This window comes from Myxocyprinus asiaticus, chromosome 50 (genome assembly GCF_019703515.2).
Source record: "Myxocyprinus asiaticus isolate MX2 ecotype Aquarium Trade chromosome 50, UBuf_Myxa_2, whole genome shotgun sequence".
Classification (NCBI taxonomy): Eukaryota; Metazoa; Chordata; class Actinopteri; order Cypriniformes; family Catostomidae; genus Myxocyprinus; species Myxocyprinus asiaticus.
Window position 1 is genome coordinate 4,975,426 of NC_059393.1, and position 12,607 is coordinate 4,988,032.

The 12,607-nt window shown below is 38.5% G+C and overlaps 1 protein-coding gene across 1 annotated transcript in view; it reads right to left on the minus strand.

Annotated features, from left to right (window-relative positions):
• Positions 1 to 7,495: 7,495 nt before the first annotated feature.
• LOC127438751 (slit homolog 1 protein-like) overlaps positions 7,496 to 12,607 on the minus strand; it is a 90,066-nt gene continuing 84,954 nt past the window's right edge. The window contains exons 36-37 of the mRNA XM_051694576.1: positions 10,448 to 10,659; positions 7,496 to 8,296 (exon numbers count right to left, since the gene is read on the minus strand). Coding sequence (XP_051550536.1) covers positions 8,052 to 8,296; positions 10,448 to 10,659 — 457 coding nt within the window. The 3' untranslated portion in view covers positions 7,496 to 8,051. The remainder of the gene's footprint in view (positions 8,297 to 10,447; positions 10,660 to 12,607) is intronic.

The window sequence follows — 12,607 nt, forward strand, 5'->3', positions numbered from 1 at the left end:
TTTCCAATTATGTTCATGTAACATTTAGGTAATAACCAATCCACAACATTAAGATGTGCTACATCGCTTAAGATTAACCAAAATGTCAGTGTTTGTGCACAGTGACCTTAAACACATTACATCAACTAAATCATTTGACATCACCAATTTTTGATTGGACCATGTTTTAACAATGCCAACACACAGTACACTTACACAGTAAGTATCTGGATTGTTTTAAACTGACATGTGTCAGTGAATGGAAAGGTCAGGTCCATAATCATAGAGACCTTCCTGCGGTGCACAGTTGCAGATGCTCAGCAAGTGTCCCCATTACTAAACAACAACTGCAGAAAATGGACTCAATTAAGAGCTACAGGATAATTCACCAAGAATTCACATCTTTTGTCATATCCTCATAAAGAATATGACACTTTTACAGGTCTGTTTAAGTCTTTATAATGTAAAAAATATAAATATGTAAAAAAATAAAAAAGAATCAGTAAATGGTTTGTTTGAGATATTGATATGTCCCGTGGTGTGTCGTTCTTTATTTAAAACTATTTAAAAAGCAGTTAGCTAATATTGTTTTTTAATTACTATGCATACAGCTTTTATGACCTTATATTAATTGATTGACAGCATGGGATGTTTGCATGTTAAATAAAAATTGTTAAGTGTCAAATTTGTCACACTGCTACTGAACCATTTTAAATTGAATAATTCAGGTAAAAAGGTGCTTAACAATTAAAGGGGAGGTCACACTAGACTTTGGGCACAAGAACTTTTTCCAGACAACGCAGTGAATCAGGATATGATGTCACGCAGGAGGTGTAAGTAAATAATACATCACAAATAATATTATATTAAAAATGCAATAAAACATGCAGCTTTAAAGTGGTCAGGGTGACGTTTCACTCTTCTACTGGTCACGCATCCTCTCGTCGTACAAATTCACGGTTCAGAGTTCACCAAGCTTGAACTTTGGCAAGCAGCGTAGTAAGAAATTTCTTCACATGAGCTTGCATTTCCGGTCTCCCGTGTTCTGATGCGTTCGAATGGAAGTGAATGGATTATAGTATAGTGTGACTGTGCAGCCCTTAACAATTCAACTAAACTAATTCCATCCAAATTATACTTAAAGGTGCACTTAGTAAAAAAAAAAAAAAAAAAATTTCTAAGGAGAAAGTCCCCTCATGGGGGCTGCCATGTTGGATCACATGACTGGCTGAATAATGGTGCAACATATCAGAATCACTGTAATATCAGCTTATCTACATATATCTGTAATATGCTGTCTGTTAATGAGCTTGAACTGAGAGTCTGGTGGCAATTGTACCAAAAGTGTGAAGCTTGTATTTTCATTAAAGCATAAATATGCTTTAACAAAAACAAGAGGTTACTTATTTAATCTGTCAAGTAGTGCGTGATTTTTGCTCCATGTCAAAAGAGCTTTAATGCAAAGTAAAAAAAAAGTTTTTTTTTTCAAATCAAATGAAAGTTTAAAGTTTAAGGGTTAATGTCAAGACACTTTTCACCTGTCAGTCATTTTGCTCATTCTCATAGTGTTGCATTTGAAGCAGATTACTGAGGCTATGATTTATAATGTTTGTCAGTTGAGGGCGATATTGTGCCACTGTTGAATTTGACAACCACAGAAACAAACAATGCTGCTCTTTTGCTTGGTTTTGTTCTCAAAATTATCTCTGGATGGTGGGGTTTTTGAATGAGGGGGCGTGGCTAATTCAACGGCTCAGTCACAAGCTTCAGAACGCTAAAATCGCTTACAGCACCTTTAAACTAATTGTTATTAATTTGCATATATTCATTTAGCAGACACTTTTTATCTACAGCCTCAAAGCAATTTATATATAATTACACGGTCTGTGTGATGTTTTATATATATATATATATATATATAGAAATATATTGTTGGTTTATATAAAGTTACGCTAGAAGGAAATTTTTGACTGTTGTGTCGCGTTTCTGTTTTGCAGTGCAGCGAATCAGGAGCGACAGTAGAGAGGGTTCCAACACATGACACTAGCTGTCCAAATGCATCAAAAATGCTTATTAATTGTACTGACAATGCTTGAGCGGCCCAAATGCGATAAAAACGTGTACTAGTTTATAAGGTGAACCATCAGATTGCAGAGCAAACATACATCTTAAATTGGTAACACTTCACAATAGGGTTCCATTTGTTAACATTAGTTAATGCATTAGGTATCATGAACAAACAATTAACACTACATTTTTTACAGCATTTGTTAATCTTTGTTAATGTTAGTTATAAAAATACAATTGTTCAGTGTTAGTTCATAGTGCATTAACTAATGTTAACAAGTATAACTTTTGATTAAAAAAATGTACAAGTGTATGTTAAAATTAACATTAATATTAAAAATAGCTGTAACAGTATTGTTCATTGTTAGTTCATGTTAACTAATGAAGTTAACTAATGTTAACAAATGGAACATTAATGTGTCACCAATTAATTATTAACAAAATGACTTAATTCATTCTCAGAAACTGGAGGAAAAAAAAGGGTTGGGGTTGTCACTAATTTTCAAACCTTGGTTACAGCCCTGATCCTGCAGCTGTTCTGGTAGCATTATACACAGAATTTGTTATTTCTGCCTTTCTTGTCAAAGTTGCTGTAATATGAGTGAGCAACACAATGTGAGGAGGCAAAACTGGATCGCTCCAATCACGCACTTTCAGTGTAGAGTGCAGCCCCCTCTTTTTTTTTTTTTGACAATTATCAAATATTATCAGATTATCAAATACCCCCATCACCATATCTCACCACATAATAATAACATAATAACACTGGCCTACTCTAAATGACCAAACGAAACTTGCACATTGAAGTTTTCACTTTTTGGATCAGAAAACATTTAAGACACGTTTTATATATAAACAAGAAAGATTACTGCTGCTTATCTTTCTCTTAGCGTGATAGGCTTGCACGTTTGCTCGAAGTTCATCAAAATGTTTGACTCTTCCATTATTCTCAGCAGTTAGCCATTAGCGATGTTTAGTTTTCAATGTTGTGAGTGTAGTAAAGATTTAATTTGTCAAAAGTAATGCTGCCATGCTTTACATCAAACAGGTAAATTTACAACAATTACTTTTTTGCCATTACATATATTTTCTTTTGCCATTTCGGAGCTACTGATTTACATGATAAAACAGGAAAAGATGCACAGGTTACTTTCATGTTTCTGGGAGCCATAATGCTAGAATTTAGAGTATATGGAGGCCTCTAGTGGTAGGGCAGTGTACTGCAGGTAGTGACAATGCTAGTTTGCTACCAAATTAAATCAACATAATTATTACAGTATTCAAAACACAAATGGCAAGGTTCAGAGCTTCAATAATGATGACAACACAATAATCTGAAGAAATTAACTTCTAAATAAGCACTGATAAATTGTGCACAAAAAGACCCTGGTATTGCGAAAGTAAATAGAGTCACTTTTGTTTTCATGTTGACTTTAAATTGTATCAGTTTATCAGAATTTATTGAAGAGTCTATTCTTATTCTAAGTCTTTGAATAGGGTTGGCTACATGCATATGTATTTGGTGCTTCCAGAGCTGATCTTGTGTAATATGCTTGAATGCCTTCATAGCAACAGACATTAGAGCAACAGGTCTGTAATCATTAAGACAGCTTGGATTAGAGGACTTCGGTACAGAAGTTATCATAGCTAATTTAAAGTGTTGTGGGATGTTGTGGGTTGTTAAAAATAGTTGTGTATGCTTGTGACAGCTGAGACACACAGTGGCGGAGCTCGGCAGGGTTTAGGGTGTATGATCAAGACTTCAAGCTTTCTTGTTTTGTAGCTCTCAATTCTTTCCAAGGGGTGGCAAGATGACTTAAAGAGGTCATGGCATGCCTATTTTTATTATTTTAATATGTTCCTTGATGTTCACTTATAATATTAGAAAACTTGTTTGCACAAAAAACAGTCATATATTTGTAAAACATGATAATTTTTCCCCCTCAGAAACGCTGGGTTTTGGTGCTGCTTCTCTTTTTTTATGGGGGGGGGAAGGGGGTTTCTCCCCTTTTCTCCCCAATTTGGAATGCCCAATTCCCAATGCGCTCTAAGTCCTCGTGGTGGCGTAGTGACTCGCCTCAATCCAGGTGGCGGAGGACGAATCTCAGTTGCCTCTGTGTCTGAGACCGTCAATCCACACATCTTATCACATGGCTTGTGCGTGTGGAGGCTCACTCTATTCTCCATGGCATCCATGCACAACTCACCACATGCCCCACTGAGAGCAAGAACCACATTATAGCGACCACGAGGTGGTTAACCCCATGTGACTCTACCCTCCCTAGCAATCGGGCCAATTGGTTGCTTAGGAAGCCTGACTGGAGTCATTCAGCATGCCCTGGATTCGAACTTGCGACTCCAGGTGTGGTAGTCAGCGTCAATACTCACTGAGCTACCCAGGTCCCTTGGTGTTCCTTTTCTAAGTCTTGACAGTAAATGCCCACTGTTGTGACTGGCTTTCTCCTTGCCAACTCACTGCTCACCACCACTGGGCAGGGCAACAGAAGTGATGAGGTAAAGTGGTTATTGATATGTTATTGTGGAGGCAGTCAGATGCAAATGTCTACCGCAGTGTGACATCACAATGTGGAGGAAGTAGAGAAAGAGTCGTTTCAGCAGCTCAGTTTCAACAAATGCTCTTTTTGCAGTAGGAAGGAAGTTTTGAGTTCTGAAACATGCTGAAACAGTATGTTTTTATAGTACAATGACCTCTTATATGTTTAAAGATCAAGGAAAATGTAATTCCTCATGACATGATTCCTTTAAAATTAAGGCTGCCGATTCAACAAATTTAAAATACTGTTAATTCAGTGTGATTAATTATATATATAAAAAATAATGTGTTAAAATTAATACAATTAATCATGCCTTCTGATACCGTCATTCCGCAACAAGGAATTTTCCTACCAACAGAGAAATTCGTACTTGGTTCACGCACCAGGGTCGCGAGCTGTCTTCACGTTGTGCTGAGGTTCGGTCACTTCGGTCTGAGCTGTTGGGTTTGTGTGTGGCCGAACTCTCGCACAGGTGTCTTGTCTTGTTTTGTCACCTGTTGCGTGCATCGTGTGGTGTTTGCCTCGAGATGTACACGCAGGCTTTGTCTAGTGTGAGAATGCATGGCATTACTTTGTTAGCATTGCCGTACATTTTCTCTTTTTATCTGTCGGTTGGCAAGAGCACATGTTGCCTGTTGTCTTGGCGACATGTGCTCGTGCCATTCGGGTGTCTGTGTCTTGTGAGAGCAAACTATTACAAAAGACTGCACACTGTCATTGATGCTAAAGGGGGCAATACACAGTATCAAGAACTAAGGGTATGCAGACTTTTGAACAGGGGTCATTTCATTTTTTTCTTTGTTGCCATGTTTTGTTTTATGATTGTGCCATTCTGTTATAACCTACAGTTGAATATGAATCCCATAAGAAATAAAAGAAATGTGTTTTGCCTGCTCACTCATGTTTTCTTTAAAAATGGTACATACAGGTGCATCTCAATAAATTAGAATGTCGTGGAAAAGTTCATTTATTTCAGTAATTCAACTCAAATTGTGAAACTCGTGTATTAAATAAATTCAATGCACACAGACTGAAGTAGTTTAAGTCTTTGGTTCTTTTAATTGTGATGATTTTGGCTCACATTTAACAAAAACCCACCAATTCACTATCTCAAAAAATTAGAATACATCATAAGACCAATAAAAAAAACATTTTTAGTGAATTGTTGGCCTACTGGAAAGTATGTTCATTTACTGTATATGTACTCAATACTTGGTAGGGGCTCCTTTTGCTTTAATTACTGCCTCAATTCGGCGTGGCATGGAGGTGATCAGTTTGTGGCACTGCTGAGGTGGTATGGAAGCCCAGGTTTCTTTGACAGTGGCCTTCAGCTCATCTGCATTTTTTGATCTCTTGTTTCTCATTTTCCTCTTGACAATACCCCATAGATTCTCTATGGGGTTCAGGTCTGGTGAGTTTGCTGGCCAGTCAAGCACACCAACACCATGGTCATTTAACCAACTTTTGGTGCTTTTGGCAGTGTGGGCAGGTGCCAAATCCTGCTGGAAAATGAAATCAGCATCTTTAAAAAGCTGGTCAGCAGAAGGAAGCATGAAGTGCTCCAAAATTTCTTGGTAAACGGGTGCAGTGACTTTGGTTTTCAAAAAACACAATGGACCAACACCAGCAGATGACATTGCACCTCAGATCATCACACACTGTGGAAACGTAACACTGGACTTCAAGCAACTTGGACTATGAGCTTCTCCACCCTTCCTCCAGACCCTAGGACCTTGGTTTCCAAATGAAATACAAAACTTGCTCTCATCTGAAAAGAGGACTTTGGAACACTGGGCAACATTCCAGTTCTTCTTCTCCTTAGCCCAGGTAAGACGCCTCTGACGTTGTCTGTGGTTCAGGAGTGGCTTAACAAGAGGAATACGACAACTGTAGCCAAATTCCTTGACACGTCTGTGTGTGGTGGCTCTTGATGCCTTGACCACAGCCTCAGTCCATTCCTTGTGAAGTTCACCCAAATTCTTGAATCGATTTTGCTTGACAATCCTCATAAGGCTGCGGTTCTCTCGGTTGGTTGTGCATCTTTTTCTTCCACACTTTTTCCTTCCACTCAACTTTCTGTTAACATGCTTGGATACAGCACTCTGTGAACAGCCAGCTTCTTTGGCAATGAATGTTTGTGGCTTACCCTCCTTGTGAAGGGTGTCAGTGATTGTCTTCTGGACAACTGTCAGATCAGCAGTCTTCCCCATGATTGTGTAGCCTAGTGAACCAAACTGAGAGACCATTTTGAAGGCTCAGGAAACCTTTGCAGGTGTTTTGAGTTGATTAGCTGATTGGCATGTCACCATATTCTAATTTTTTGAGATAGTGAATTGGTGGGTTTTTGTTAAATGTGAGCCAAAATCATCACAATTAAAAGAACCAAAGACTTAAACTACTTCAGTCTGTGTGCATTGAATTTATTTAATACACGAGTTTCACAATTTGAGTTGAATTACTGAAATAAATGAACTTTTCCACGACATTCTAATTTATTGAGATGCACCTGTATATTACCAATTCTCCAAGGGTATGCAAACTTTTGAGCACAACTGTAATTCAGTGACTCTCTTTAACAACTGTTGTTTGTTCTTGAAGAACACTCAGTTCAGCTTCTGAAACCTTTGGAATCACAAAATTAATCACAATGATTTATTTTATTCTATTCTATTGACACTCCTACTTTCAGTTGAATATTTACATTTATTTGAGGAAATTGAATATTCGAATGCTGTATTGGATAATGTGGGGCCTTGAAGTCAAAAAGGTTGAGGACCTGAACGACTGACCTAAACAACCCAAAGAAACAAAACAACAAAAAAAAAAAACACTCTCTAGGGTAAAAGAAAATAACCTTTTTAAGAGTCAGAAGAAACCTTTAATGAAATAAATAGAAATCAAATCACTTGCAAACACAAGAACACTTGTATGAGACCGCATAAAAAAAATAAAACAAAAAGTGCTTAAACTACTGTCAAACAATTGTGGATAGAAAACAGACTAAAAGGTAAAAAATTGTACCAGTGTCGACATTCAACATACAAAAATACTATATTTTAAAATGAATGACAGTATATATTACAATCAAACTTAAAAATGTTAAACAAATATTTTACAATATTAAAAATTATATTAATATAATAAATCCTGTATAGCATGCTGTCTGTTAAGATGTATAAATAAAATTAAGAAACTGATCCAACTGTTGGTTAGCCTTTTACTTAATAAATTCAATCTTTTGTTTGACTGACAGCACAACTCTGTGGCTCACAATATTTAGACGTCAACCATTTAGACCATTCTCATGCAGCAGTTATCACTTCTTAAATTACTTCTCTACTTCACAGATGTTATTGTCCATGATACACAGATACAATTACAGACTATTTCTAAATCATTTCCCAACTTTTTAACATGTCCTCTGCAACTTGTGATCTTCGATCTGTGTGATTAGACACACTTTTCACAGCCACATTCCACTGTCTTTTCTACCACCTGTGTGAATGAAGTGCCATCGTCGCACTCGAAACTATATCGTCTGCGCCGTATCCTGGTGCTGGTACAGCAGAAGCCCGTGTCCACCCTGCAGCCACCGCGACACTCAACCCAGGACAGGGGCTGTGTGCTCCGACACTCGACTTCCCCATGGCGTATGCGATGGAAATCCCTCACGGACTCGCCCTGACAAGGAGCCACTGGAATCAAAGAGCATATACACACATCTATAGTCAGTCTATAACTGAATTCAACTTAAAGAAATAGTCCATCCAAAAATGAAAACTCTGTCACCATTTACTCCCCCCACATGGTGTTCCAAAACCTGTATGATTTATTTTTTTTATGTGGTACACTGTTACAGTGCCAAAAATTATAAAAAGCATTAAATAGTACCATAAAAGTAGTCCATACAACTGTATTCCAAGTCTTCTTATGCCTTATGATAGCTTTGTGAGAGGAACTGACTGAAATTGAAATTGTAAGTCACTGGAAATCTTATTGCAAAAAATCAAATTCTTACTCAGTATTTTTTCTCTTGTTTACCAGTAAAAATATCGAAACATCCTTAAAACAAGACACACTAACTTGAGAAGCAAAATGACATACCTGTAAAATATTAAGACTTGTTTTGCAGAGAAATCTAACAAAATTGAATGAGGTTTAATATTCTGGGTTCAGTACGACAGCATTTGTGGCATAATGTTGATTACCACAAAAATTAATTTTGACTCGTCCACCCTTTAACAAAAGCATAAATCAAGGTTCCAGTGAGGCACTTACAATGGAAGTAAATGGGGGACAATTTTTTGAGGGTTTAAACACAGATATTATAATTTTATAAAAGCACTTACATTAATTCTTATGTTAAAACTCATGTATTATTTGAGCTGTAAAGTTGTTTAAAACCACATTTTTACAGTCATTTTAGGGTTTTATAGGGTTTGTTGACATTACATCGTCATGGCAACGTAAAATTGTCTATAACTTTACACAGAAACGGTTAGTAAGTGATTTGTTTTACACTAAAATCATGTAAACACACATATTGTTTATGTCATGTGGCTATACTTTTGAAACATTGAGTATTTTAACATTAAAAACTGGCCCTCATTCACTTCCATTGTAAGTGCCTCACTGGAACACAGATTTTTGCTTTTTTTAATGAAAAGGAGGGATGTACATATATGTTTTGTTTTTCTGTTTCATGTGTTGGAATTAATCAAAAGTGTTAATCGAAAAAAAAGAAAAGGAGGGACGAGTCGAAATTAATTTCTGTGGTAATCAATATTATGCCACAAATGTTGTCGAACTTTAACTTGAATTGAACTGGAACATTCCTTTAAAAAAATTGTGCCAATGGGATTAAAAACATCTTCATTCAAAGGAAAAACAAGTTTATTTTTCTTACCCCATTAGCAGATTTTTTTTTCTTGTTTTAAGCATAAACCCCATAAATTTTGCTACATTTCTCTGGAAAATCTAATATCTTATATCATTTTGCTTGTAAAATCTTGTTTTAAGCATATTTGGATATTTTTACTGACAAACAAGACAAACATACTAATTAAGAAAACAATTATTTATGAAATATAATCTGATACTGATTACAAATTACACAACTAAAGGTTTTCAGTGAATAATGACTTACATTTAATACTGTTCATCACACAGAAATATCGTATGGCTTTAGACGACTTGATTTTCATGATTTCAATCATTTTGAACAGTTAGGTGTAATCTGATTACAAACCAATTAGTTACTGTAATCTAATTAACTTTTAGTCAAAAAAGTAGTGAAATACAATTTAAGATTTTTGTAATTACGTTACAGTTACTGAATTTTAATAAAGGTAATTACTTTAAGTATATTAATTGGGTTATACATATTTTAAAATATATTTATGAAGAATAAATGTAAAAGATGAATTATGTTCATATGTACAGTACATCTTTTTGTGTTTCTGTTACTGATGAGGGAATGGCGATAATGAACAAGGAGGAAATACAGACATTTTGAATTTGTGGAGCAGAAAAACAAAAAAATTTGTTAAGTGATTACTTTTCCCATGAATTCATTAGTAAAGAAAACTGATTAAAAATGTTTCAGATAAGTAATTAGTAATTTGTAGTGGATTACTACTTTTTAGCAAAGCACTTATTTTGCTAAATTTCCCTTTTGCGTTCCACTGAAAAAAGCAATTCATACGGGTTTGGAACAATATGAGGGTGAGTAAATAACAACAGAATTTCCATATTGGCGTGAACTATTCCTATCAAACAAATGTAAAATAAATGTCCAGAAAATCATTTGTTATGTAAATGAGTGTAACATGTGACTTTGTAGTTACCTGAGTCACACAACTGGCCGCTGTAGCCACTGTCACAGACGCACTGTGCCTGCCCTGTCTGTGAGATCTCGCAGAAGCCGTGTTGGCATGAAAGCGCTGTGCAAGGGCTGGGCGAAACGTCCTGTTGACTGCATAGGGGGCCGTAGAAACCCTCTGCACACCTGCAGTGATAGGATTGTATGTCTACTGGAACACAGGTGCCATGGATACACCTTACAGAATGTGAAGGAATGGGGAAATGAAAAAAAATGTGGAGAGAGATAAGTACGTGTGGGCAAAATCTGTAATATTAAATATTTATAAAAATAGCAATGGATAATATTTTATATGAAATATTTTTATATTGTATTATGATTATATATTAAATACCAATGTGGTAATTTGTTATTGTCCTGTGACTTAAAGTCTTTAAAGGTACTTCTCATAACAGCTGATTATTTTATATTTTATTTGGAATTTGATTGATACAAACTAAGTTCCCTAACTGTCACTCACTTGACATTGTGCCGATGTAGTGACACTAGTGGTCACTCTTGGGAGCCCGAGACACCTCTGGTCTTTGATAAAAGGTCAATGAAAATTGGCGAGTCTTATTTGCATACCACTTCCCCTGGACATACGGGTATGAAAGGAGCTGGTATGCAACCAGTCATTCAGATTTTCTCTTCGGAGCCGAACGGTCGATGTTTACTGAGCTGACTGTTCATTCACCTCTGCTGGATCTGATGGCGCATTTCAGCGGCTTCTCCCTCCTCTGCACTGGTGCACTGCAGAGAATGCCCCTGGGCGCTTCGGCAGAAAAAAGAGAGTATATTTTTCTAAAAGAGCGGCACACACGGAACGTCTTTTTAAAGACACATCTTTTTAAAGATGTCTTTCCAGTTGTGTGTTATTCCTGGTTGCGGTTGTTACCTCTCAACTTCTGATGGTCACGATCGCTGTCTTTCGTGTCTGTGCGCGACCCACGCAGAGACAGCGTTCGTGGATGGCAACGTTGCGGTCGTGGCTTCTCGTAAGAAAGCAAGCCACCCCAGAGGCTCCCCGCCTCGGTCCTTCTACCTATGGGTATGAGGCCAGCACGGCTAGCACTGGGGGCGATTTGGGGACCCCAATGGGACCACCTCCACCAGGTATCCCCCCACGGACCTCCCATTCCCCAGCATGCTCGTCTGCCCCGATCAGGCTTCCGGATGAGTCCACCGGCTTGACTCACGGCACAAATCCGCCCCCGATATGACAGTCTCCACGGGTCATGAGGACAGGCCTCTTCCTCCCCATCCCAGGCTGTTCCGGGGGTGGTCACAAGGAGCCAGGTAAGTGCTTCGATGTCCCTGAACTCAGCACGGCCACAACATGGCGTGGCACCTCGAGCTCCGCCCCGTCGCAAGGCCCCATCTGCCGGTACTTCCAACGAGATTGTCCCCTTGGTCCCCCTCGCCCGGAGCTTGGATGCGTGGCTTGCACTTTCCAATCCGTCACGATGGCTGATCCGGACCGTCCGACTCGGCTACGCAATTCAGTTCTCCAGGCGTCCGCCCAGGTTCAGCGGCATCCACTTCACCTCGGTGAAGGGCGAGAACGCTGGTACCTTGCACGCGGAGATCACTACCCTCCTGCAGAAGGATGCGATAGAGCCTGTCCTTCCGGCTGAGATGAAGAAGGGGTTTTACATCCCCTACTTCATTGTACCGAAAAAAGGCGGTGGGTTGCGGCCAATCTTGGACCTGTGAGTACTGAACCAGGCTTTACACAGACTCCCGTTCAAGATGCTGATGCAAAACGCATTCTGGCGAGCGTCCGGCATCAAGATTGGTTCGCGGCGGTAGACCTGAAGGACGCGTACTTCCACGTCTCAATTCTACCTTGACACAGACCCTTCCTGCGGTTTGCATTCAAGGGTCGGGCATATCAGTACAAGGTCCTCCCTTTCTGTCTGTCCTTGTCCCCTTACATCTTCATGAAGGTCGCAGAGGCAGTTCTTGCCCCGTTAAGGGAAGTGGGCATTCGCATTCTCAACTATCTCGACGATTGGCTAATCCTATTCCACTCTCGGGATATGCTGTGCACACAGGGACCTGGTGCTCTCACACCTCAGCCGACTAGGGCTTTGGGTCAACTGGGAAAAGAGCAAGCTCCTCCTGGTTCAGAGCATCTCTTTTC